General features: G+C 51.8%; 1 protein-coding gene across 3 annotated transcripts in view; it reads left to right on the plus strand.

Moving 5' to 3' along the window:
• Positions 1-22,437, plus strand: part of CTNNBIP1 (catenin beta interacting protein 1) — a 62,005-nt gene extending 39,568 nt beyond the window's left edge. For all 3 annotated transcript variants that reach the window (XM_054442157.2, XM_063668141.1, XM_054442167.2), the window contains one exon: positions 19,929-22,437. In XM_054442157.2, the coding sequence (XP_054298132.1) occupies positions 19,929-19,987 (59 nt within the window). In that variant the 3' untranslated portion in view covers positions 19,988-22,437. The remainder of the gene's footprint in view (positions 1-19,928) is intronic.
• The last annotated feature ends 3,784 nt before the right edge of the window (positions 22,438-26,221 follow it).

Here is a 26,221-nt window from a genome sequence, read left to right on the forward strand (position 1 = left end):
AACCCACATGGCTACTGGACAGCTCCATGTCCCTTGGCTGCTTAGCAAGGTTCTCCTTCTCTAGAAGGCTTATCATGACATGGAGGCCCAGTATTCTGACCAGCATCTCCATAGAGTCCTTTCCTTTTATTCTCTTTATGCTTTGTTGGAATGATTGGCCATGAAATATTGCAACCTGTGGCATGTCCAGACGCGAGCGGGCCCCGGAAAGCAGAGTGCTGACGGCTGCATTTGCTGTGCTTTCAGGCTGGCATGCGGGGCCTGACCTAGATCACCAGCCAGCCCTTGTTCTCCTGGATGTCTTAGGGCTCTGTCCTGGCACAGGGGCGTGTTCCCAAGCGCTGATGCTGGGTGTGACCTGGCTTGTGCACCCAACTCAGCAGAAACCTTCCAGGCAGTGGCTCAGGCAGCTCCCTGGGACAGCAGCTCACCACGCACAACCTGCCTGGGTGTGTCTGCCGAGGTGTGCCTCCTGGATCATGCGGCAGCCTGTTCTGCGTGGCGTCGGCTCCCGCCCCGTCCTGGGATCTCTTGGGTGAGGTCTCTTCTCTTCCAGGGCTAATCTGGGTTTCTAGCATGGCAACCTCTACCATGGCTTCTGACTCATGTCAGCCTGAAACCTTCAGGCTTCTGAGTCCCTGGGGACTCACCTTCCTTCTCACTTAGTCTTGGTCACTGAGTTAACCTGAATTTGAGCTGGGATGGTAAGAAAGCCTCCAGTTGAATACTCTTGGGAAAAAATCAAAATAAGATACATCAAAATGTAGGACCATATGTCAGTATAAAAAGCAGCAAAAGGCCGGGTGCAGTGGCTCACACCTGTAATCCCAGCATTTTGGGAAGCCAAGGCGGGTGGATCACCTGAGGGCAGGAGTTCTAGACCAGCCTGACCAACGTGGCAAAACCCCATCTCTACTAAAAATACAAAAGTTAGCTGGGCGTGGTAGCATGCACGTGTAATCCCAGCTACTTGGGAGGCTTAGGCAGGAGAATAGCTTAAACTCGGGCGGCAGAGGCTGCAGTGAGCCGAGATCTCACCGCTGCACTCCAGCCTGGGCAACAGAGCAAGACTCCGTCTCAAAAAAAAAAAAAAAAAACCCAGCAACAACACACATACACACAAGCTGTATATGCGCATAGAAAAAAAAGCTGGTAGCTGGGTGCAGTGCCTCACGCCTGTAATCCCAGCAATTTGAGAGGCCATGGCAAGAGGATTGCTTGAGCCCGGGAGCTCAAGACCAGCCTGGGCAACATAGGGAGACCCTCTCTCTACAAAAAATACGAAAACTAGTTGGCTGTGGTGGCACACATCTGTAGTCCTAGCTACTAGGGAGGCTGAGGTGAGAGAATCGCTTGAGCCCAGGAGGTTGAGGCTGCAGTGAGCCATGATCACACCACTGTACCCCAGCCTGGGCAACAGAGGGAGACTCTGTCTCATAAATTTAAAAAATTTTTAAAAGACAAAGGAGCTGGTGGAATATATACCAGGCTGTCAAAAATTTTGTTTTTGACAAGGGGTGCTGGGCGTGGTGGTTCATGCCTGTAATCCCAGCACTTTGGGAGGCCAAGTTGGGCAGATCACCTGAGGCCAGGAGTTCGAGACCAGCCTGGCCAACATGGCAACATCCTGTCTCTACTAAAAATACAAAAATTAGCTGGGCATGGTGACGGGTGCCTGTAGTCCCAGCTACCCAGCTACTTGGGAGATTAAGGCAGGAGAACCGCTTGAACCTGGGAGGCGGAGCTTGTGGTGAGCCAAGATCACACCACTTTACTCCAGCCTGGGCAACAGAGCTAGACTCTGTCTCAAAAAATAATAATAATAATAATTGTTAGGGGATAGGACTATATAAGAAACTTTAACTTTCCAAGTCACACATTTTTGTAAAACTAATATTTTAACATTGTACATTTGTTTCTTTGTCATAAGGGAAAGTTAAAAAAAAATTTTTAGGAGAACTCTTTATCTTGCCTAGCTGAACCCACAGTTGAGAATAAAAATGAGCTCTGCCAAGTTGTTGAGGAAGGTCAATGACCCCACTTAGCTGTTGACCTTTCCCTGAAACTGCTGAGCAGTAGGAGCAAGCCGGCAGCTGTGACCAACTGTGTGGGCCGTGGAGTCCAGGCCCTTCTGGGTAGGTGGTGTCCACAGCTACTTCTTTCTCCGGGGAGGGGTCTCCTGGAGCTGAAGCTGGAGCCAGGGAAGACCCCAGGGAATCGTTGGGGAATAGGTGGTGGGAGTCACTCCCTGCTGCTGGGGCGCCCTGTGGACTGCCCCTACCTCCATAAAGATACCTCTGACCTGGCTGCCGGGGCCTGAGCCACACACACCTGAGCTGCAGGAGGTTCTGAGAATTCTGTGGACTGGGAGTGGAGAGGGGAGGGGTCAGCCATGTCTGGAAGAGTTTCATAAGCATATTTATTTTCTTTGCTAGCCTAACGACACCACAAACAAACACAACAACAATAACAACAGAACTGCAATCAGCCCAGTCCCATAGTGGGCTTACCCATGTGAGGGCAGGACCCTGCATCTGCCTGCGCCATGTGGGCAAATGGATCTCTCTTAAAATCTCACCTGCCCACCTTCTCTATCGCAGCCAATCTCAGCTGATGCTGCAGGGTCCTGCTGTCAGAGGCTCAGACACTGCCTAGGTGGCAGAAGCCCTGGATTGTTGTCTCCAGGGACTGGGACAGGCTGCAGGGGCCGGAGCAGGGTGCAGGGACTGCCATAATGAACCCCAAAGGCCTGGAGCCTGCGGGTAATGGCTTGGCGTGCACCTCCTGCCCACTAGGTGGCGCTGTCTCTCAGCAAATTCTCCAGGCTGCTTTAAGTGTTCCCTGAGCCAGAGGAAGCTCCATCTCCCCCGGGACTCCCCTAGTAGGGGGTCTGAGGCAGACCCTCCAATGGACAGCACCCGACCTTGGTCCTGAGGGTCTGGCCGCCACCTTTAGCCCTGCACATGCTTACCCTCCAGGGCTGGAGGGGTCTGGTACCTGGGGCATTGCTCCCTTACTTGAGGCCCAGGGAGGGGGCCATGGGTACCCCTTTACCCCCTACCCTTCGATTCTTTCCTCAGTCACATTTGTTGAGTATCTGTGGGGAGCCAGGCAGGTGCTGGAGACCCTGGGGTGGGGGCCTCCCCTTAAGGGCTCACCAGGTGGTTCCAGCAGAGGCCCCAGTGGCCCCCCAGTTCCCAGCCTGCCTGGCCTCTGCTGGGCTGAGATCACCAATGACAGCCTCTTTTCCCTCCCTTGTCCTTCACGTCACCCCTCGCCGGCTGTTTCCCACTCCCTTCCCTCAATCACGCTGGCCTCCTCCAGGGTTGCCCCCTCTCTTCTCCCTGTCCCACACGCATTGCTGTGTCCTCAACAGAGAGCATGGCCAGCTGACTGTTGGCCGGCATCACCACAGCCATCCATGCCCAGCCAACGTGAATTTTCCACCTGTGTTCTGCCTTGACCAATGCCAGCAAGTACACAGTGCCCGAGGACTCAGCCTCGGCTCCTCTCTTCCCCAGCAAGTACACAGTGCCCGAGGACTCAGCCTCGACTCCTCTCTTCCTCAGGAACCTAATCGGTTACTGAGTCCATCCTAAGGCTCCCCGGACCTGCTTCATTTTCTCCCCCTCGTTTCGAGCCCCCTCTTGGACTGATCCCATATTCACTCTTGTCTCACCACTTCAGATCACTCCTATCTGGCATCTCGACTTCTCATCTTGCCCCCTGAGGTCTGCCCTCTACCCCTACAGCTGGAGAGACTTTTGGAGGCTTAGAGTGACATTAGTGGGTCTCTACTCAACTTCTTTTTTTTTTGAGAAGGAATTTTGTTCTGTCACCCAGGCTGGAGTGCAGTCGCGTGATCTCGGCTCACTGCAGCCCCCACCTTCCCAGTTCAAGCAATTCTCCTGCCTCAGCCTCCCAAGTAGCTGGGGTTACAGGCTCCCGCCACCACACGCAGCTAATTAGAGACGGGGTTTCACCATGTTGCCCAGGCTGGTCTCAAACTCCTGACTTCAGGTGATCCACACACCTTGGCCTCCCAAAGTGCTGGGATTACAGGTGGGAGCCACCATGCCCAGCCTCCACCCAACTTAAAATCATTCAGTGGCTCCCCGCTGCCTTGAGGATAAAATCCAGCCCCTTTAGCTTGGTGAGCAAGACCTGACCTCACACTGTAAAGGGCCATAGTGAATAGCCATGTTCATGCCTTTCTGCCACTGCATTTGCCTCTTGGCCGCCAGGAACCAGCCTTCACCCCCACCTTACTCCCCTGCCCCCTGCAGCCTGGGCCAGGCCCTCCTGTCACATGTGCATGCACCTCGGCTGTGCTACACCCACACTGTCTCCTAATCCATCTATTGACCGGGCTCGGAGCTCCTTGAACTTGGAACTGTGGCTTCCATCTTATTATTTGTCATGTTTGGACAAATAAATGAAGTGGGTTCTAGTCCCCAAGGGTGTCTAAGCAGACCTGGCAACCAGAGGGACTTGGCTTTGAACCAGAGGAAGTCAATGCTTCTCAGGAAGGTCGCCCTGCTGGGAAGGGGCAGCTGCAGGAATGGGGAGGGCCAGAGCTTCCTGAAGCAGGCCCTGTGGAGTGCTGAGTCCAGGCTTCTCTCATGGTCAGTGTGGCTCCCTCTAATGTGTAGTGATTTTTTTCCCAGTTATAGAATTGTGCATAGTCATTGTAAAAAATTGGGGAAAGGGAGAAAGAGCAGAAAAGTTTGAAACATTGAATCCTACTGCATAGCTGTAATCACTCTTACCCTTTGTTAAGTTTCCTGTCATCCTTTCACAAACATGCATACATCTGTAGCACAAGGCTGAGACCATAAACATTTTAATACCCGTTTTTTTTTTTTTTTTTTTTTTTTTTGAGACAGAGTCTCGCTCTGTTACCCAGGCTGGAGCGCAGTGGCATGATCTCGGCTCACTGCAAACACCACCTCCTGGGTTCACGCCATTCTCCTGCCTCAGCCTCCCGAGTAGGTGGGACTACAGGCACCCGCCACCACACCCGGCTAATTTTTTGCATTTTTTTTTAGTAGAGACGGGGTTTCACCTTGTTAGCCAGGATGGTCTCAATCTCTCGATCTCCTGACCTCATGATCCTCCTGCCTCAGCCTCCCAAAGTGCTGGGATTACAGGCATGAGCCATTGCACCCAGCCTTAATACCCATTTTTAACATCCATTTTTTACTTATGATAATTTTACTGTGTTCTTAAATAATTTCCAGTAAAACTTTTTTTTTTTTTTTGAGACAGAGTCTCACTCTGTCGCCCAGGCTGGAGTGCAGTGGTGCTCTCGGCTCACTGCAACCTCCACCTCACAGGTTCAAGCAATTCTCTTGCCTCAGCCTCCCAAGTAGCTGGGATTACAGGTGCCTGCCACCATGCCCAGCTGATTTTTGTATATTTAGTAGGGATGGGGTTTCACCATGTTGGCCAGACTTGTCTCAAACTCCTGACCTCACATGATCTGCCCACCTTGGCCTCCCAGGGTGCTGGGATTATAGGCATGAGCCACTGCGCCCAGCCTGGCCACATGCTTTTTTAAGCAGGACAGTGTTTACTTGAGGAACAGGTATGATTTGGGCAGTTAGGTATTTCAGAAAGGGGCAGAACAAATAGGGAGCACTTTCTGCTACATTTTTACCCTGGGCCCTCCACCTATAGGTGCCTTCCAATGTGCCGGTCCTCTGAGAGCTCCGGGTCTCTTCTTGCCTCAGTGCTGCACTGGGGTGGTGCCCAGCAAGTACAGTTCCAGGCCTCTGACGGTGCTGTGCAAAGGCCACCCATGGCCAGTCACCTGCATAACTGTCATCCTCCCACAGTGCCTCAGAATAGGCCCTTGTCCGGCCAGGCACGGTGGCTCACACCTGTAATCCCAGCACTTTGGGAGGCCAAGGTGGGCAGATCACGAGGTCAGGAGATCGAGACCATCCTGGCTAACATGGTGAAACCCCATCTCTACTAAAAATACAAAAAATTTGCCCGGTGTGGTGGCGGGCGCCTGTAGTCCCAGCTACTCGGGAGGCTGAGGCAGAAGAATGGCATGAACCCGGGAGGTAGAGCTTGCAGTGAGCTGAGATCGCGCCATTGCACTCCAGCCTGGGTGACAGAGCGAAACTCTGCCAAAAAAAAGAATAGGCCCTTGTCAAGGTGTTGCTGAGAGGGACCCCGCCTAGACTTGGCTCATTTTGTCAAGGAAGCTCCTTGTTTTTTTTCTGCCTGGGGGCCTCGTGGGGCCATGCCCTGGTCTGCTGCCACCCTTCTTGTCTCTGGGAGCTGTGTGCTGGCACGGGGGCTCCCAGGCCTGTTCCTGCCTCCACCTGATCACATTCTCCAAGACACTTTCCAGGGAAGGTTCCCCCAGCTGCGGCCAGCCAGGCTTTCCCCTTTGGAAGCTGAGGCTGCTGGTTCAGGGTCTGCTGCCAGAGAGCCTAAACTAGGTCAGTTGGCTTGAGGGTTACACTGGGAACCTTGTTAAAATATCTGTGGTCATGGGTAGATCAGCAGAAACCAGGCTGTAAGGAAACGGCCTCTCCTTTCGTAGCATGGCATGAGGGAGGCAGCTCTCTGCTCACCAACCCCCTTGACCCCCTCAGCGGCCCTGCCCTCTTAGGGGTGGTGGCATAATCTCCATGTTACAGCTCAGTGTGGAAAGTTCTTCCTGGAATCCCCCATAATAGCCTTCCAGCCTCTGTTCTTTCACTTCCTTCATGAAGCCCTCGCTCACCCCTTCCAAGTCAGCATGTGCCCTGGAGCTCCATGCCAGTCTTACCACCTTATGTCAGGAGCCCTTCGGGGCCAGGGTCTGTGTCGTGTTCACCATCACACATGAGTCCCCCATCCCGCCTCTGGTGCAGTGTAGGTGTCTGCTGGATGGATGCCTGGACTGCGGCCTTCCAGGGCCAGGCTGCTGGAGCAGCTCCTCCTTGGGGGCAGCCAGCTGGGCCTCTCCTTTGCACCGGCCCGGTGCCGCGTGGATGATCTGCTGGGGTTTCTGGGTCCCCTCTCTCCCCATGTGTGGCTTGGAGGCTTCTCCCAGAGGCTCCAGGCAGTAACAGACTCTGCACTGAAATTATAGTCAGGCCCAGGGAGAATTCTAGTCTATGGGATGGGAAGCTAATCTTTGTTAACTTTAATCAACACTTATATGAGAATTACCTGTAACCTAATAACAAAATTAAACCAAAAATCACCTATATATTGAATTGAACAGAAATCAGCCAGGAGGATTTGGTGTCTAAGTTGTGTCACTGAAAAAGGGGGAAAAAGAATCCTGAGAAAAGCGAGGAATGTGCTGAAGTTCAGGGCCAGCTGCTTACTCAGCACCTGGCTGTGGCTCCAGGGAGGGTCGCTTTGACCCCATCACCCCGCGTCATGGGTTCTATTGTTTAGAACTGAGAACAGATGCCCGAATGGCCGCAGAGAAGTCCTTGTGGGACTCTACACTTCCCCCCTCCAGCCCTGGTAAGAGGCGGGCCCTGTCAGAGAGGGGCACTGAGAGCTGCTCCATCCAATGGCTGGACGGTTCCACTCACATCAGCCCACAGTTGCTCTGTGCTAGGCACGGTGCCACCCTTCAGCACTGCCCGTGAGCTCCTGGACCAGCAGAGCAGACTGGCGTGTGAACTAATGCGTAAAGAGCTTTGAGCTGAGGGAGGGGAGACCACCTAGGAAGTCGCAGAGAAGAGGTGCTGTTTGCACGGGGCCTTGGAGAATGCATGTGGATGTGCATGTAGAGAAACTGGTGGGAAGGATGCTACAGGATTCTCCTCCAGAATGCTGGGCAAGAAGGCATGACAGCTTGGGGTCGGGCGGAGGTCAGGGGACAGTCTGTAGCATTGAGCTCTCTGAGCATGCTCTACACATTTGCACACCTCAATCACTGAGGGTACTTGTTAAAATGTAGACTTCCAGGCCCTGCCATAACCCCAGAATACCTGCCAGATGAGCCTGGGAATTTGCATTTTAAGCAAGCTCCCAAGGTGATTCAATTCTGATGCCCACTAAAATTTGAGAATATGCCAGGATGGGGCAGGCACAGTGGCGCATGCCTGTAATCCCAACACTTTGGGAGGCTGAGGCAGGAGATCATTTGAGTCCAGGAGTTTGAGAGCAGCCTGGGCAACATAGTGAGACCCCATCTCTATTGAAGGTGTGTATATAAAAGAAAAAGAAAAAAGAGAGAGAATATGTCAGGGTTTTAGGTGAAGACCTGGTCATCTCCGTCCCTTCTTGGCAATCAAAGCTCCCTGGTCTATGAGAGCTTATATTTTGGGGAACCAAGGAATTTGAATACAGGGAATGAACACCTTACCTGGGAAGACATATCACAAAGGTCATGTGGGTGTCACGCTCAGCAGGGATGGGAGGGTGGGAACAGGGCAAGATGGATTTGGGGGAGCACATCTGGGATTAGAACAGAGCAGGGATAACAGAGCCCCAAGGTGCGACCCTGCGGGATGTGGTTTATGATGCTTTATGCTGTGGATGTTATCCTGTGGCTAGTTAGATTGGGGATAGATTCATCACATTGTATAGATGAGTAAACTGAGGCTAGGTGTGCAGGGACCTCCCCCTGGGATACACAGCTAGTCAGAGTCAGACCCAGGCTGGGAATCAGCTGCAGGGTCTTGGTACTTGGGTACCACAAGGGACCCCAAGCCTGGAGGGGCTTTTAGCTGCCTCCTGAGCTCTTGTTGGCTGTTCCAGGAGGCCTGATGTCTCTGCTGGGAGCTGGCTGAGCAGCTCGGCAGCTTGGCGCACGTCCACACAGCACTGGCTGCTGCAGTGCCACCGCCCAGCAGCCTCCTGTGCCCGTGGGGGTTGTCAGCCTGGAGCCCAGGAGGTGCCCCTGAGCCTGGTGCTGCTTTGGCTGCTAAGACCCTGGTGGATCACTGGTTGCCGGCCGCCATCCCCATAGCAACCCAAGTGTATGCTGCCTCTGGGTAAAAGCCATCCCCTGGGGACTTTGGGGCACCAGAGCTGAGATGTATAGAACACCCAGCTCATAGCCCTGAGCTGGTGAAAACAGCACATGCCACCAGCAGGTCTTGGTTTGTCTGGGAGGAGGCCCAGTCCAGGGTGGTACCTGAGTTTTGTCCCCTTCAGAAATGCTTCCCGTTGGAGGAGCGTCTGGGTCCTGTTTTTCCAGGTAGCCTTTCCCTAGAGCTGGTAGTTCAGCCACTGCAGTTTTGGATAGCCAGGTAGCAGATGCTAGTTGGTATTAATAGCAAGATTAATGAGCTTATGGGAGGAGGAAAAGGTACCACAACCAAAAACCATATGGTCAGAGAAGAGGATGAGACACAGAATGGGCATTGTCCTGGACACTTGGGAGCATGTGGTTGCATTCCCTCTCCAGCCTGGTCTGTCATGTGTGTCAAGGATGGGCCCTGGGCTTGCCAGGTGACATTCCCTGGACAGTTGTGAAGCACTTAGCCAAAGTTAGCTCCCTCTGCTGATGGTGACTCACAAAGGGAGCTCCCCGCATCAACCATGAGAATTTGCAGACCCTGAAGATTTCAGGTCACATTTCTGAGTTTTCACGCCCCACTTTTTTACCCTCTTTAGGAAGGAGTAAGGCTCCTGAGGAGTTCAGGAGGCCTCCAGGTACCTGACCCCAGAATGTCTGACACCGTCCTGGGAAGTTCTGGCCAGCAAGGAAGGGGGGTGGTGAGGATTTCAGTGGTCTTGCAGGATGATGTGGCAGAAGCTCCCTGTCCCCAGGGCACATGGTTGTGGGGAGCTGGGCCTGGAAGAATCCTGGTTCTTTTTTCTTTTCTTTTTGAGAGATGAAGTCTTGCTCTGTTGCCCATGCCAGAATGCAGAATGCAGTGGTGTGATCTTGGCTCAACTGCAACCTCCGCCTGCCAGGTTCAAGCGACTCTCCTGCCTCAGCTTCCCAAGTAGCTGGGACTACAGGCATATGCCACTACGCCCAGCTAATTTTTGTTGTTTCTTTTATAGTAGAGACGGGGTTTCACCATGTTGGCCAGGCTGGTCTTGAACTCCTGACCTCAGGTGATCCACCCACCTCAGCATCTTAAAGTGCTGGGATTACAGGCATGAGCCACCACACCCAGCCTAGAATCCTGGTTCTGAATTGGGTGATGCAGGAGTGTCCATCTGTGACTGAAGTTCCCCTTTTTCTCCAGTGACGTTGTACAGGGCTGTGCCCTGCCTGGTCTGCAGAGCCTGCAGGGCCTGCGGCCTTTGGGAGTTTAGCCAGGCTTTTTTGTACCCTCATCAATTTTGGCTGAAGGACTTGTGCTCAGGTCTGTTTTCTTTCTCCCTGGCCACCTCTGAGCACCTGTGCTGAGTTGGACTTTGCAGGATCCTGGATCTGGAGAAGTTCCCCGGGGTAGGAGGTTAGCTTGTCTCTCCCACACCCAGAGGCTTTGGTGAAATGAAGCCAGGACCGAGCCCTCCTCTTGGCTGTGAAAGCAGACCCCACCATGTTGGATAGTCCAGGGAGGCACCCTGGAGGTGGGAACAGGGTCTACAGATCAGGGTCACAGGCCTTTGTCTGCTACATTTCACCCATGTGGCCTGGGACTGGCCTGTTTCCAAGTTTGCAAATTAGGAGCTAGTGCAGCACTAGGCTCCACCAGGATTTCCCCAGCCAGGTCTGTGAAATGCCCTTGCTCCGTGGATTGGCCTTGGGGCTTTAGCATCTCCATGCTCCTCTCTTTCATCCACTATTGCTGATCCAGCTATAATCCTGCAGGGCCAATAGCAGCCTGCCCTGGCAGTTCAGGAAATGCATCGAGCTGCCCAGCATATTCAGGAAAGGACCTTTGAAAGACTTCAGCTTAAGAGTCTGAAATAGCAAGACTGATTCTCAGCAGACTTTGGGAGTTGTCAGAGGCCCCCAGGAGGCTTTCTCCAAAAGCCTGAGTGAGCCAGGCCAGGCCTAGGGTGAGTGTTGGCGGGAACAGAGCTGGTTCCAGCATGCTGGTGGGAGTTCATCCTGAGCTCCCATTGTCTCTCTCCCGCCCCTGCTAGGGGCCAGCTTCCCTTTTCTAAGCTCCTGCATATTTGTCATTTTTTCTCCCCAGTCAATTGACTGGACTCCACTAAAGGGGCAAAGCTGGCATTGGGCGTGGGATGGGAGGGCCTGCTGGATACCCTGCCCTGGTTTAGAAAGCTGCGCCCTCGCCAGTGTCCTGGCCCTGGTTTCCAGGGCAGGTGAGCCAGGGGACTAGGGAGGTGTCTGGTAGGGCAGTAGGCAGAGATAGGGAGCAGGGCTCAGGAGAGATAGGAGTGGGGACCAGGTGGGGGCAGGGGGCCAGGGCCAGGGCTCTTCCCAGGTTGGCACTCTGGGTTCCATGTTGAATTATCTCTAAGGTGTCCCTGGGCTGCTTTGGTGGTGTTTTTAAGCCCTGGTTCTTAGTTCCATTCTGATGGAACTAAGATGGAACTAAGATGCTAGGAGGCCAGATGAGCCTTAGTGCTCTGGGTGACTGGAGAGGTCCATGGTTTCCTTTCTCCTTCTAGGGTGAAGGCATGGGCTTTGGAGTCTGGATCTGGGTCTCCTCTCTGCCTCTGATTCACTGAGTTGCTTTGTCTCTCTGAGTTTCAGGTTCCTCATCTATAAAATAAAGATTCATCCTCTATCCCAGGTACTTGCCCAGATACTGTGACTATGACAGTGAACAAAACAAAGTCCCTGATCACATGAGATGTACGTTCCAGTGGAGAAAGGAAGGTCAGCTCAATATAGAGCTCTGTGGGTAGCACTGAGGGTGCTGAAGACCTCATTCACCTGAAGGATTGAGACACAAGGGCCATTTTAGAAGTTGTGTTCAGGGAGGGCCTCTATGAAGTGCAAGAACCATGAGATAAACTTGGAGAAGAACATCAAGGCAACGGAAGCAGCAGGTGCAAAGGCCCTGGGGTGTAAGGACTTGTGCTTGAAAGACGGCCAGGGGCCCATGTAGCTGGCGCAGTGAGTGGTGAGAAGTGTGTTGTAAAGGGAGGCGAAGTGGCAGTCAGAGACCAGTGTGTGGGTCCTGCGGGCCACAGTGAGGAGGTAGGCGTTGGCCTTGAGTATGATGAGCAGTCTTGCAGTAGAAGCTTCTGGAGGGTTTTGAGCAAAGGCATGGTAGGAGCTGACTTAGGTTTCTAACAACTTCCCTCTGGCTGTTATGTGGAGAATGGACCATCAGGGGCCAGCGAGAGGAGGTCAAGGCAAGTGGGGATTCAGGAGTCCACCCACCCCGGACCAGGCTGGTGGTGGCAGAAGGGGTGATGTACTTAGCATCTACCTTATAAGTAGAGAAGTAGAGTCAATGGGATTTGCTGATGCATTGTGTGTGGAGTTTATGTATGACAGAGGAGTTGGGAAGACCCCAGGACTTCTGACCTGAGCAACAGGAGGATGGAGGTGCCATCAGCTGAGATGGGAAAGACTGTGAAGCAGGCTTGGCAGCTGCACCACCTGACACTCCCACCAGCAATGAATGGATGAGGGTTCCAATTGCTCCACAACCTGGCCAACACTTGTTCTCATCTGTCTTTTTGATTCTGGTAGATGTGAAATGGTTTATCGTTATAGTTTTGGGTTTTTGTTGTTGTTGTTTTTGAGACGGAATCTTGGTCTGTTGCCCATGCTGGAGTGCAATGGTGTGATCTCAGCTCACTGCAGCCTCCACCTCCTGGGTTCAAGAGATTCTCTTGCCTCAGCCTCCCGAGTAGCTGGGACTACAGGAGTGCACCACCACATCTGGCTAATGTTTGTATTTTTAGTAGAGATGGGGTTTCACCACATTGGATAGGCTGGTCTCAAACTCCTGACCTCAGGTGATCTGCCCGCCTCGGCCTCCCAAAGTGCAGACAAAGTGCAGAGATTACAGGCGTGAGCCACTGTGCCTGGCCCTTTTTTTTTTTTTTTTTTTTTTTTTTTTTTGAGACAGGGTCTTACTCTGTCACCCAGACTGGAGTGCAGTGGCGCCATCTCGGCTCACTACAAGCTCTGCCTCCCGGGTTCACGCCATTCTCCTGTCTCAGCCTCCTGAGTACAACAGTCCCTCCTGGGACTACAGGTGCCCGCCAGCACACCCTGCTAATTTTTTTGTATTTTTAGTAGAGACAGGGTTTCACCATGTTAGCCAGGATGGTCTTGATCTCCTGACCTTGTGATCTGCCCATCTCGGCCTCCCAAAGTGCTGGGATTACAGGTGTGAGCCACCGCGCCCAGCCACCCATTTTTTAAAATTGGGGTTTTCTCCACTTTTTTATTATTGAGGGTTTTTTTTGTTTTGTTTTGTTTTGTTTTTGAGATGGCATCTCACTCTGTCACCCAGGCTGGAGTGCAGCGGTGTGATCTCAGCTCACCGCAACCTCTGCCTCCTGGGTTCAAGTGATTCTCCTGCCTCAACCTCCCGAGTAGCTGGGACTACAGGTGCGTGCCACCACACCCTGCTAATTTTTTATTTTTAGTAGAGACTGGGTTTCACCATGTTGGCCAGGCTGGTCTCGAACTCCTGACCTCAGGTGATCCCCCATCTCGGCCTCTCAAAGTGCTGGAATTACAGGCGTGAGCCACTGCACCCAGCCTATTACTGAGTTTTGAGAGTTCTTTATGGTCTGGGCATGGTGGCTCATGCCTTTAATCCCAACACTTTGGGAGGCTGAGACGGGTGGATCACCCGAGGTCAGGAGTTTGAGACCGGCCTGGCTAACATGGTGAAATCCCGTCTCTACTGAAAATACAAAAATCAGCCAGGCATGGTGGCTGGTGCCTGTAATCCCAGGTACTCTGGAGGCTGAGGCAGGAGAATCACTTGAATGCAGGAGGCGGAGGTTGCGTTGAGATTGAGATCGCACCACTGCACTACAGCCTGGGCGACAGAGCGAGACTCCCTCTTTAAAAAAAAAAAAAAAAAAAAGAATTTTTTATGTATTTTGCGTAACAGTCCCTTACCAGATATATGATTTGTCAATATTTTCTTTCATTTTGTGTGTTGTCTTTTCACATTCTCGATGGTGTCTTTTGAAACAGAAAAGTTTTTAATCTTGATAAAGTTCTCTTTGTTTATTTTTTTCTTCTGTTGCTTGTGCTTTAGATATCATAATTAAGAAACCATTTCCTGCCAGGTGTGGAGGCTCATTCCTGTAATCCCAATACTTTACATGGCAGAGGCAAGAGGATGGCTTGAGCCCAGGAGTTCAATAGCAGCCTGGGCAACATAGGAAGACACCCCATCTGTCAAAACAATTTTTCTTTTATTTATTTATTTATTTATTTTTTTGGAGACAGAGTCTCACTCTGTCGCCCAGACTAGAATGCAGTGGTGCGATCTCAGCTCACTGCAACCTCCAGCTCCTGGGTTCAAACAATTCTCATGCCTCAGCTTCCCGAGTAGCTGGGACTACAGGCATGCGCCACCATGCCCAGCTAATTTTTTGATATTTTTAGTAAAGATGGGGTTTCACCATGTTGATCAGGCTGGTCTCAAACTCTTGACTTCAAGTGATCTGCCCACCTTGGCCAAAAAAAAATTAATTAGCTGAGTGTAGCAGTGTGGGCCTATGGTCCCAGCTCCTCAGGAGGCTAAGGTGAGAATCAATTGAGTCCAGAAGGTCAAGGCTGCTTTGAGTGCTGATTGTACCACTGCACTCTAGCCTGCGTGACAGAGCAAGACCCTGTCCAGAAAAAAAAAAAAAATCATTTCTTAACCCAAGGTCATGAAAATTTGTTTCTGTATTTTCTTCCAAGATTTTTGTAACTTTATCTCTTGTATTTAGGTCATTTATCCATTTCAGGTTAATTTTTTTAGATGCTGCAAGGTAAGAGTCCAGTTTCATCCTGTGCATGTGAATATCCAGTTGTCTCACCACCCATTTGTTAATTTCTTCCCCACTGAATTGTCTTGGCACCCTTGTCAAAAATCAACTGGCCATAAATCGGAGGGTTTATTTCTGAACTCTCATTTTTGTTCCACTGATCTATATGTCTGTCTTTATGCCAGTACCACCCCGTCTCGTTGACCTTGCCTTTGTAGTAAGTTTTGAAATCGGGAAGTGTGAGTCCAACTTGTTCTTTTTCAAGGTGGTGTTGGATATTCTGGGTCCCTTGCCTTTCCATATGAATGTTAGGATCAACTTGTCAATTTCTAGGCCGGGCGCGGTGGCTTAAGCCTGTAATCCCAGCACTTTGGGAGGCCGAGGCAGGAGGATCATGAGGTCAGGAGATCGAGACCATCCTGGCTAACACGGTGAAACCCCATCTCTACTAAAAATACAAAAATTAGCCAGGCATAGTGGCGGGTGCCTGTAGTCCCAGCTACTCGGGAGGCTGAGGCAGGAGAAGGGCGTGAAGCCAGGAGGCGGAGCTTGCAGTGAACTGAGATTGCACCGCTGCACTCCAGCCTGGGCGACAGAGCGAGACTCTGTCTCAAAAAAAAAAAAAAAAAAAAAAACTTGTCAATTTCTACAAAAAAAAAAAAAAAGGCAATTTTTACAAACTCCCCAAGAAAGGGATTTTGATAGAGATCATGTATTGAATTTTATTCAGTAATGTGTACTGTTCAAAGCACAAAAATTTGCACTTTGTTAAATTTGTTCCTAAGTGTTTTATTATGATTAATGCAATTATAAGTGGAATCATTTTCTTAATTTTACTTTGATTGTTCGTTGCTAGTGTATAAAAATACAATTGATTTTTGTATATTGACCTTGTATCCTGTACCTTTAACTTGTTTATTAGTCCTAATAGTTTTTTAGTGGGCCAGGTGCAGTAGCTCAAGCTTGTAATCCCAGCACTTTGGGAGGCCAAGATGGGCAGATCACTTGAGCTCAGGAGCTCGAGACCAGCCTGGACAACATGGCAAAACCCCATCTCTACAAAAAATACAAAAATTAGCCAGATGTGGTGCACACCTATAGTCCTAGCTACTTGGGAGGTTGAGGTGGGAGGATTGCTTGAGCCTGGGAGGCGGAGGTTGCAGTGAGCCAAGATTATGCCATTGCACTCTGGCCTGGGTGACAGAGTGAGACCCTGTCTCAAAAAAAAAAAAAAATTTTTTTTTAGTGGATTCCTTATGATTTTCTACATATAAGATCATGTCATCTACAAATAAGGATAGTTTTACTTCTTCCTTTCCAACCTGAATGGCTTTCATTTCTTTTTCTTAACTTACCTAACCTGGAATGAACCTCAAGACAATATTGAATAAGAACGGTGAAAGCGGACATCCTTTTCTTGTTCATAATCTTGGTAGGGAGAGTTTTTACCACAAATATGATAAAAGCTGTGGGATTTTCATAGATGCCGTTTATCAGATTGAGGATGTTCTCTTCTAGTTTGTTGAGTGGGTTTTTTTGTTTTTTGTTTGTTTGTTTTGAGACGGAGTTTCACTCTTGTTGCCCAGGCTGGAGTACAATGGCGCGATCTCAGCTCACTGCAACCTCTGCCTCCCAGGTTCAAGCGATTCTCCTGGCTCAGCCTTCACAAGTAACACAGGCATGCGCCACCATGCCTGGCTAATTTTGTATTTTTAGTAGAGGTGGGCTTTCACCATGTTGGTCAGGCTGGTCTTGAACTCCCGACCTCAGGTGATCCGCCTGCCTCTGCCTCCCAAAGTGCTGGGATTACAGGCGTGAGCCACCGCACCCAGCCTTGTTGAGTGGTTTTATTATGTTGGATTTCATCAGCTGCTTTTCCTGTATGGTTTTTGTCCTTTATCCTATTGATATGGTGTTTTACAGTCATTGATTTTCAGATGTTAAACCAACCTTGCATTCCTGGGATAAATCTCACCTGGTCAGGGTATAGAATCCTTTTTATATGTTGTATTCAGTTTGCTAGTATTTTGTTGGGCATGTTTGCATCTATATTCATGTGAGATACTCATCTGTAGTTCTCTTTTCTCATGATACTGTCATCGGGTTTTGGCTATCCTTATCTTTTAATGTGTTAGAGTGTGGAACAGGAGACACAGATCAACCTCTCCCCTCCTATGCTCACTTGCATCTGGTGCGAAGGGACAAATAGAAGCTCTGAGCTCAAGTTCAGATAGTGTCAACAGAGGTACCAAGGGGGAAGACAGAGCTTCATCTGTAAAACAGGATAGGAAACCCAGCTGGCAGCCTGGAGGCAGTGGGCTGACCTGCTGCCTTCTTTGCAGTGCATCCAGGACAGCGAGACTACCTGAGGGAGCTGCCATATGCTGGTCTTCAAAGGAAAGACTGTAGGACTCAACCTCTGAGGTCCCTCCTGGCTCTAAAACTCCCGCTCTGAGGGATCGAGTCATGATCATAATGTAACAGCTCACCCTCCCTATTTGGTAACTGGCCCCAATTTCATAGAGAAGAGGAAAAGGGGAACCAGTGTCCTCAGCCAGAGGCCTGTCAGGTTCATGGCCAGACCTCATTGAATGACAAATACCTGGCCGACCAGTGACAAGGATAGGTCAGAGAATGCTCTGGAAGAACTGAGAGCCTGCCTTCTTTTTCGTCCCAAAGGAAAGCAGATCCTTGTGGTAAAGCCTGGATAATATCCTTAAGGAACAGAAGAGAGCACAGACAGGCCGCAGCTCCTCAGGCCTTTTCCTCTCTGCAGGGCTCCAGCAGCACAGTGGGAGGCTCTATAAATGCCATCAGGGAAGGGGGTGGCAGCTGGCAATGTGGGTAGGGTAGGACTCTTGCGAATCCTTTGCTCCAAGTGTCTTGTTAAATAGCCATCAGAGTCCCTGTGTGACCTGGAGAAGATTACTTCCTTCCCACCCTCAGAGCACAGGACAGGCACACACACTGGGCAGGCTGTGGAGTCGGGAGTCCTGGTCCCCATGTCTGGGCTCCTCTGAGGCGCCAATAGCCCATTCCCTCTGTAGACGCACCATTCCCTCCTGGGGCATCCAGGGCTATTTTTGTGCCTGCAGCTCACTACAGAGGCCCAAGGTCCCTGAGCGAAAGGCCACGGGGCAGGCAGGGAGAGGAGTGAGCGGGCTGCCACCATCACTGCCACTAAGGCATCTTCTGCTGACAACTCCCCTTTCACAGACTCTTGCCAGCCCCCTTCTGATTAGCGAGCTGGGCAAGCAGCACTCAGGAAAAGTCGGCATCTGTTAGGTAACCAACTCAGCTGCCGTGCAGGGGATGATGTAATCTTGGATTCTGTGGTTGCTAGGAAAATTCTGCCTGCAGTGATATTGCGTGGTCCTAGGGCTCAGGCGAAAACAGAATGTTCCCAAGAAGACGGGAAGGATTCATAGGGCTTCCCAAGCGAGGGAGCCCCATCCTAGGAAGCCGGACAACTCGTGCCCCTTTCTAGATGCTTATTTCCCTTCTGAGCAATGGAGTTTGTTTTGGTAAAGCCAGAACCCCATGAAGGCAGGCTGGCAGTGGGAGGTGACAAGGCTCATTCCCTTAGCAGCACCTTGGTGCTCTAGTGCCAAGTGGAAGGTGTGTCTTGTGCATTGCATCCTTGCAGTTGGGCCCTCCATCTCTGGCCCTCCCGACGGCTGGGTGCATCCTCCCTCTCTTGGTAGAGCAGTTGGAAGGAGGTCAGCACATGCCGGCTGTGGGGGAGACCCGGCTCACTGAGTGGAGGCCGGCTCACTCTGCTGACTCCATTTCACATGCCAGGAGCCTCACTTCACACCCCCCACACTGGCCCACCCTCGGGTGGCCTTTCCTGTCTTTCCTATTCCGATCCACCCCCTCCCAGAGAGAATGCCTGCAGTAGCACAGACAAGATGTCAGAAAGACCACGGGCAGCCAGACTGGTACTTTTCGGGGCAAAGTGAATATCTGCCCTTTTACAAAGGGGGCGAGAGCAGCAGGACTGGGTCAGGGAGTCAAGGTGGGGCCCTACAGGTCACCTCCTGGCCCACAGCCCCTCCCCGGCCATGTCAGCCCCTAACTTCCCAGGCAGTTGTGGGTGTGGGCGGCAGGTCAGCATTTTGAGCTTTGCCCTCCTGCCACTGCCTATCCTGGCCACTCATCAGAGCCTGTCCTCTGGAAAACAAGACAAAGGAAGTTATTTCACAAGGGCCAGAATCTCAAATTCAGGATTAAGAAAAAGAAGGATTGGCTGGGCACGGTGGCTCATGCCTATAATCCCAGCACTTTGGGAGGCCGAGGTGGGTGGATCATGAGGTCAGGAGTTTGAGACCAGCCTGACCAACATGGTGAAACCCCATCTCTACTAAAAATACAAAAAAATTAGCTGGGCGTGGTGACGCACACCTGTAATCCCAGCTACTCAGGAGGCCGAGGCAGGAGGATCACTTGAACCTGGGAGGCAGAGGTTGCAGTGAGCCGAGATTGTGCCACTGCACTCCAGCCTGGGTGATAGAGCGAGACTCCGTATCACACAGAAAAAAAGAAAGAAAAAAGAAAAAGAAGGATTGTGGGCATATCTGTCTCAGTCAGAGCCAGGCGGACAGCAGGCTGGATGTGGGCCCGGCCACGCTTCTTGGAAGAGGTGTTGGGTTTGGGTGAAGGAGAAGCTGTTGCAGAGGAATGGCTATTTAAAACCACCGTGAGCCAGACCCTCCGAAGGCATCAAGACACAAGTCTTGAGAAGAAAGAGGGAGGTTCCCAAGGGCCACCCCGCCTCTGGCTTTGGTAACTCTGGAGCAAGGGCTGTGAGCAGAGCTGAGCCCTGTTCCAGGTCACCTGGGGCCTCGTCATGGCTCACCTGTCAGCTGTGTAGCCTTGAGCAAGCCTCTGAGCCTCACCCTGGCAGACCTGCCTTGCAGCCCTACAGCAGGGTTGCAAGCCTTGTCTCCACCCAGGAGGCAGGGAAGACCAGAGGGGAGGAAGACTTCCTCGGAAGTACTTTGTCCTGAGAGAGTGCTGCGATCCTGGTGGGCGGGGGCTCCAGCTTGGCCACAGCCTCCTTGCTTGTCCTGTTCGCAAGCCAATGCTGGAAGCCCCATCAGCGATCCTTGTCGCCTTATCTGCAGGTGCAGAGGACGTGGTGATGGCGTTTTCCAGGTCGGAGACGGAAGACCGGAGGCAGTAGCTGCAAAGCCCTTGGAACACCCTGGATGCTGTTGAGGGCCAAGAGATCTGTGTGGCTCCTGGGCCGGCTGAGTGGCAGCAGACCCCCTTGCCTCACCTCCCCCTTCCCCTACCCAACCCTGCCCTGCCCCACCCCACCTCACAGCTACTCAGTGGGGCTGGCATCAAGGGAGACACCAGTGGTGCATTTATAATTGGCTTAAAGGGATGGACTTGTGATTGGCTGCAGGAAGAAACTTTTTTATTTTTTAAATCTTGACCAACAGAAACTTTTTATTTTTATTTCTGACTCTTATTTTTTACAAAATTTGCGCCTCGGTATCTGGCTTCCCTGGAAGCTCTCCGAGCTCTGGTGCTTTAGTTAGGTCATTTTTTTAGAAATGTGAAGAGGTCTGATTGGCTGCTTAAACTGGAAAGGGACTGTGATTGGCTGGTTAATGGGAAACGGTTTTTTTCTTTGATTGGCTGCAGGTGTTCTGCTGATATCAACAGCTTCCCTATTTTGAATGCAGAAAACAGGGTCTGGGACATTAGTCGTTATATTTGACTTGAAAAGAAAGAAACCAAGTGCGCTTTGCAATATTTATTACACAAAGAACTTGCTGCTGCCTTCACATTTGGGGTTTGTGTTTGATTGGCTTTCTATGCGTGTGTTTGGTTTCCCATTGGTTCACCTGTGACTCCTGTTGCCATGGTTTCACCCCCCCTCTGCTGCCGGCTTTGGGCCTGAGGGTCCACCTGGAGAGTACATTTGCTTTAATGAGTGCACCTGCCTCCAGCAGCAAGGGGACCCCGAGAACCCTGAGCAGGGTCCACAGCTGGAAAGTTGGGCCCCTGAGGAGCTTTGTGTCGTCTTGAACGAGCAGCCCAGGGCCTAGAGGTAACCGTTAGGTGGGATTTATGTACATTGCCTGCATGAGCTGGCAACCAGCCGGCGTCCCTTGGTGAGAAAGGGATTGCTGAGGCACCATCCAGGCCCCACCGGCCAGGCCGGGCCCAGCAGAGGCGTACTACCCAGCTCTGTCCTCTTGGCCATCCCTCTGTGTACCACTTCCTGAGGCCTCATTTTGGGGGTCATCTTGGAAAGGGGAGGAGCTTCTCCCAGTGTGAGACCCCAAAGAATCTGGAGGTCATCTAGCGGAGGTCTCTGCTTGGGGGCCCAGAACCCACATAAAAGCCCCAGCTTGGCTCACAAGGCCCAGGAGACCTCCAGCTAAACACCAACCCCTGACCTACCCCAGCCAGGCTCCTACCTGTCTGCTGCCAGCGCAGCAGGTCCTGGCCAGCTCTGGAGTTCTCATCGGAGGCCCATGCCCTCCACTCCACTGCCTTTGGAAGGGTCTCTCTCCAGGTCAGCCTGGAAGGGACAGTATCGTTTGTTTATGAAATGCCACTGGGACAGCTGGCTGGGCCTTCACCAAGCAAGTCCCTTCAGACTGGCCCTTAAGCCAAACTCAGGCCCAGAATTGCAGTTCAGAATGGCAGTCCTGGAGGTAGGGCGTGAGGGGCAGATCTAGTGTTCCTGTACCAACCCTAAGTCCTTCCACCTGCCACCCCCTTCCCTGGGAGGGAGGTGGTCCTCCTGTCTCCCTGGATCACTGGCAGTTGTGGGATCTGGGGAGCGGGGTTGGAGAAAGATGCAGTCCTCAGGAAGGGGGCCGCCACCCTCCCCTACGCTGGTAGATGCTGAGGCTCCTAGGTGCCCAGAGCCAGGGGGACCCTCTCAGAACCAAGTCTTTCCCCTTTCTCGGGGCTTGGGACTCGGGCCGTAGGGGCTCCTGAGTGTCACGAAGTGCACAGGAGCCAAATGACCGAGCCCTGGAGAGCCCCATGGTCGGTGGGTGGTTCATGCTGTGCTCTAGCACCATCAGCCTGTTCCAGAAGGAGGATTCGAGCATCAGGCTAAGACCCTGTGTCCTCCACCGTGCACTCACCCCTAGCCCTGGTTAGCTGACAGTCAGCTGTGGGGAACACAGCTACAACCCTACCCTGGCAGGGACCTGAGAGCATCTCAGGAGGGGCAGCGCATGTGTGCATGTGCTGTGTGAGTGAGCACACCCGTGTGCGCACTCAGATACACATGTGCACACACACGCACTCTCCCAGCTCAGGGGCTTGGAGGTCTGGCTGAGCCCCTGGGGAAAGGTGAGTTCTTTCATCTCCCTCCTCCAGGTCGGAGTGCCTGGAGTCAGGTGTCAAGGCCACATTGCTGGCTGCCCCCTCTTTGTAGCTCCTATAAAGGGCCCACACCCGGTGGATACCTGGTTGAGCGTGTGGTCTCTGCCCCAGCCTGTCCTTGTCATGATCACAGGCCTTGCTTTTGTAACAATGACGACCCTGGCCTGTCTCATCTTCTGAAGAGGAAAAGTCAGAGTGTTGCTGTGGCTTCATATCTCAACTAAAAATATATCTGTTGGAGAAAGAAATTAACAATAAAGAATTTTCATAGGTTGGCGTGTGAGCTGAGCTGGTTTCTCCCTCGGAATCAGGCGCTCTGACTGATTTCCCCACATCACGTGGGCTCTGCTCCTTCCCAGGGAGGCGCAGCCAGGAAGGACAACACCAAGTTTGATAAGTGTCTGTGACCTGAGTTGAGCTCAGGGTTTGGAAGAATTTCTAGATCTACCCAGCCCAGCTCAAGGGTTGTTAGGAAGGTTGAACCTCCTTTTTGACCTGGAGATTCTAAACATCATTCCAGATTCAACTGAGATCAGTAAACTTCAGAGGCAGCCTCGTCTTCCACACCTATGAAAAGACACTAAGCACTCCATAAGGATGTGGGGACCCCGCCATCCTAGGCACCCCAACATCCTGATGTGATGCCACCGGTTTTAGAATGCTTGTTACAGACACCCAAACAGAATATCTGTCCCTTCCACCATCCCAGAAGTGGAAGATATATTGGTTTTTAGCTGTATGTATAAGTTTGGAAGCTGAAATCATTTCTGCTTCAATAATTTTTGCTTCAGAAGCATTTTCTAGAAATTTTCATTTCCACCCTTCATAATCCCATTTTTGGGTCTTTTTTTTTTTTTTTCTGTTTACATAGTCTCACTGCTTCTATTTCCTTTTCAAAGAATTTCACTGGGTCCTAGAGGCTATGGAGTTTACAGAATATGAGTACAATGGCACAACCAACATCATTAAATCTTTGTGTTGGGGGAGATATTGGGTCTTGTAGCAGCCCACGCAGTAGCTAGATGCACAAGCCCCTCTGAAACATTTCTGAAAAGACCTTGTCCAGGATTTGCTTGAATACTCTAGAGTTGGGGAGCTCACTACCTCACAAGTTAGTCCAGACCATGTTCATGTAACCTATGCTTATCCTTATATTAAGTTGATCTGCCTTTTTCTGTAACTTCTTGTCCAGAAAGGAGTTTGTAGTCATTGAGAGAAAGACAAACAAAGATTGCTGTGTTAACCGGCAGTTACATAGAGACACACATCCAAGGGTCCATGGTAGGTAGATTATGTGCAGATTCCACCCCTTGCCCAGCGCTCTGAGTGACATTGTCAGCCTTGTAGTTAATCAGCTCTTCTAAGCCGAGCCACTGAGTAGTTCAAGGGACTGACCGGCTGGCCCTGGTCCCACCTGCCCAGCCCCCAGCAGAGAGCTTGGAAACCGGAGCCAAGCGGGATCGTCCTCCCGGCGCTGTCTAACCTGTCTAAGCTGCCTAAACTGTCATGGGAAGTAGGCCACGTAAATGAGTTGGAGACACTTCAGCAGGCAAAGGAAAAACACTGGGGACAGCCTTGGGTCTTTCGGGGTCCCTTAGCCTACACAGCAGGCAACCTCCTGGGTCACCTTCCCAGGCACGGGATGGGGTAATGACTCCAACAGGCAGCGCTGGGACTGCTGCAGCCAGAGACAGCAGAGGGCCAGGCTGAGCCTGGTGTGGGGGAGGCAGAGTGGCCAGAGACAGCAGAGGGCCAGGCTGAGCCTGGTGTCGGGGAGGCAGAGTGGCCAGAGACAGCACAGGGGCAGGCTGAGCCTGGGGTGGGGAGGCTGAGGGCTGTGCCTCTTGGTGTTTCCCAGGCTTGGGGGGCGGGCGGTTGAGAATGAATGAAGCGCTGCTTCTCCCCGTCCCTGTAGGTGAATACCAGCACTGAAAATCCAGGCTGGCCTCAGCCTTTGAAGAGGGTCTTTTTAGCAGGGAATATGATCCCTCCATTGGTGGTAGGGGGAACTCTGGCCCCAAGGGACCCCTGACACCACCCAGGTGCCGCCTTTGCTTGGGCAGGGCAGGTACATTTCTCTCTCTCTGTCTCTCTCTCTCTCTGTCTTTCTCTCTCTCCCTCCCTCTTCTGGGTTGTCCATGGCCACCCAACCGTTTCCATTTCCCAAAGGATAAAATGCACCCAGACTAACCAACTAACCTGAGGCTGTGTTGAGAAAACGTTTCCCTGCTCTGCACTGTCCACCGAAAGCACTTGATCTTCTGGGAAATAACTGATGTTCAGGAGATTTGGGGGGACTTGCAGGGCGAGTTAGGGGTCAGTTCTAGTTTGAAGAAAGTCCTCAAGGGACAAGGGCAGTGAAATGCCTCTTGAATATCAACTAGTATCTTGCTTTCACTTTTCTCCTTGACATTGGAACTTTCCCCATCACAGATGATTCCCAGAGGGGCCTTCCAGTCCTGCCAGCACGGAAGTCATGAGCGCTCTTGACACAGGGACGAGCCACGCCCTACTCACCCTGCCCCATCTGCTCCTCTTCCAGAGCCCCTAGGTTAGGCATGTGTGCAATAGGTGGCCGTCCCTGTTTGCACACACGTGGGAACCCTGCCCCGCCCTGCGCAACCCCAGAGGAGGTGACTTCAGACCCAGAGCCTCTGAGAGTTTTCACTGCCTGACCCTTGGTCTTGACCATGCTGCTTCCGGTGGAAGGAGGTGGATCTTCACAAACATCTTTGACAGGTGTCTCCTATGTCTCGGTCTTTTTTTTTTTTTTTTTTTTTGAGACAGAGTCTTACTCTGTCACCCAGGCTGGAGTGTAGTGGCGCGATCTCGGCTCACTGCAGCCTCCGCCTCCCGGGTGCAAGCAGTTCTCCTGCCTCAGCCTCCTGAGTAGCTGGGATTACAGGCACCCACCACCACACCCAGCTAATTTTTGTATTTTTAGTAGAGATGGGGTTTCACCATGTTAGCCAGGCGTGAGCCGCCGGGCCCAGCCATGTGTCCCAGTCTTAACAACACAGCTAATGTTGACTGGATGGTACCTGTGTGAAGGCGCATGCTAGTCACATGCGAGGTATGTTCCTAGGCTGCCCTGAAACTCCCGGGTTTGTCTGAAGCCTCCCATGCGGACCTAGCACTTCACCTCCAAGCTAAGCTGGTTTTGCCAGAAGTTCCTCTTCCACTTTAAATTTTCGAGGACTGTTTGCCCCCACAGCATAAATCTTTATGTCCACATAGCTGGGGGCTGGGGAGACATCATGGTTTAGAGTGGGAACTGTGGAGGCTGACTGGAGGCAGGACTGAATCTGTCACTTGGCAGCTGTGTGACTTGGGGTGAATGATGAACCTTATTGAAAAAAATGGAAAAAATAAGAGCATCAGGGCCATAGGTTGTTGGTGACAACTAATGAGATAATTCCTATGACATAGCAGAGTGACCTGCGACCAGTGGGGGGTCAGGACATAAGGTCATTGTTAAGTCACCATAGTGGGTTCCCTCCACCCCATCCTCTCTACTCAGAAGTCACACAGAGTGAGGACTTGTCAGCAGCCTTTGGTGTGGGGAGGAGCACAGCCCCAGGTCCTGCGAGGTGCTTAGAAAACGCTTCTTTGATGAGGATGAAGGAGCCCAGATGATCCCTTTGTAGAAGCCAAGGCCAGAGCTGCCTCCAGCTCCCCAGCCCCTGCCCTGAGCCTCTCCCTCTGCTGAGCCGCTTTGCCTCGGAGACGGGTGCTCACTGGAGCAGAGCCCCTCCACCTTCCCCAAAACCTGCCAGCTGAGAAGGGTGCCCCCTCAGGGTGGACTCTGTCATGGCTGGACAGGCAGGGAGGGACCTCGGCAGAGCCTGGGGGTGGGAGTCTTGTTTTCCAGGGACCCTCCTGCTCGCCTCGTGCTTGAACTCCAAATAGAATCACAGCCAGTCAGGAAAGGGGATAAAATTAAATCCTTGATCATGATCAAGTGGTTAAAAAAAACCCATCACAGCCAGCGGCTCCTTCTCACTGCAGCCAGCTCTGCCTCAGAGCAAATAGGAGGAGGAAGACAGAGCCATCTTGG

Source organism: Pongo pygmaeus, chromosome 1 (genome assembly GCF_028885625.2).
Source record: "Pongo pygmaeus isolate AG05252 chromosome 1, NHGRI_mPonPyg2-v2.0_pri, whole genome shotgun sequence".
NCBI lineage: Eukaryota > Metazoa > Chordata > Mammalia > Primates > Hominidae > Pongo > Pongo pygmaeus.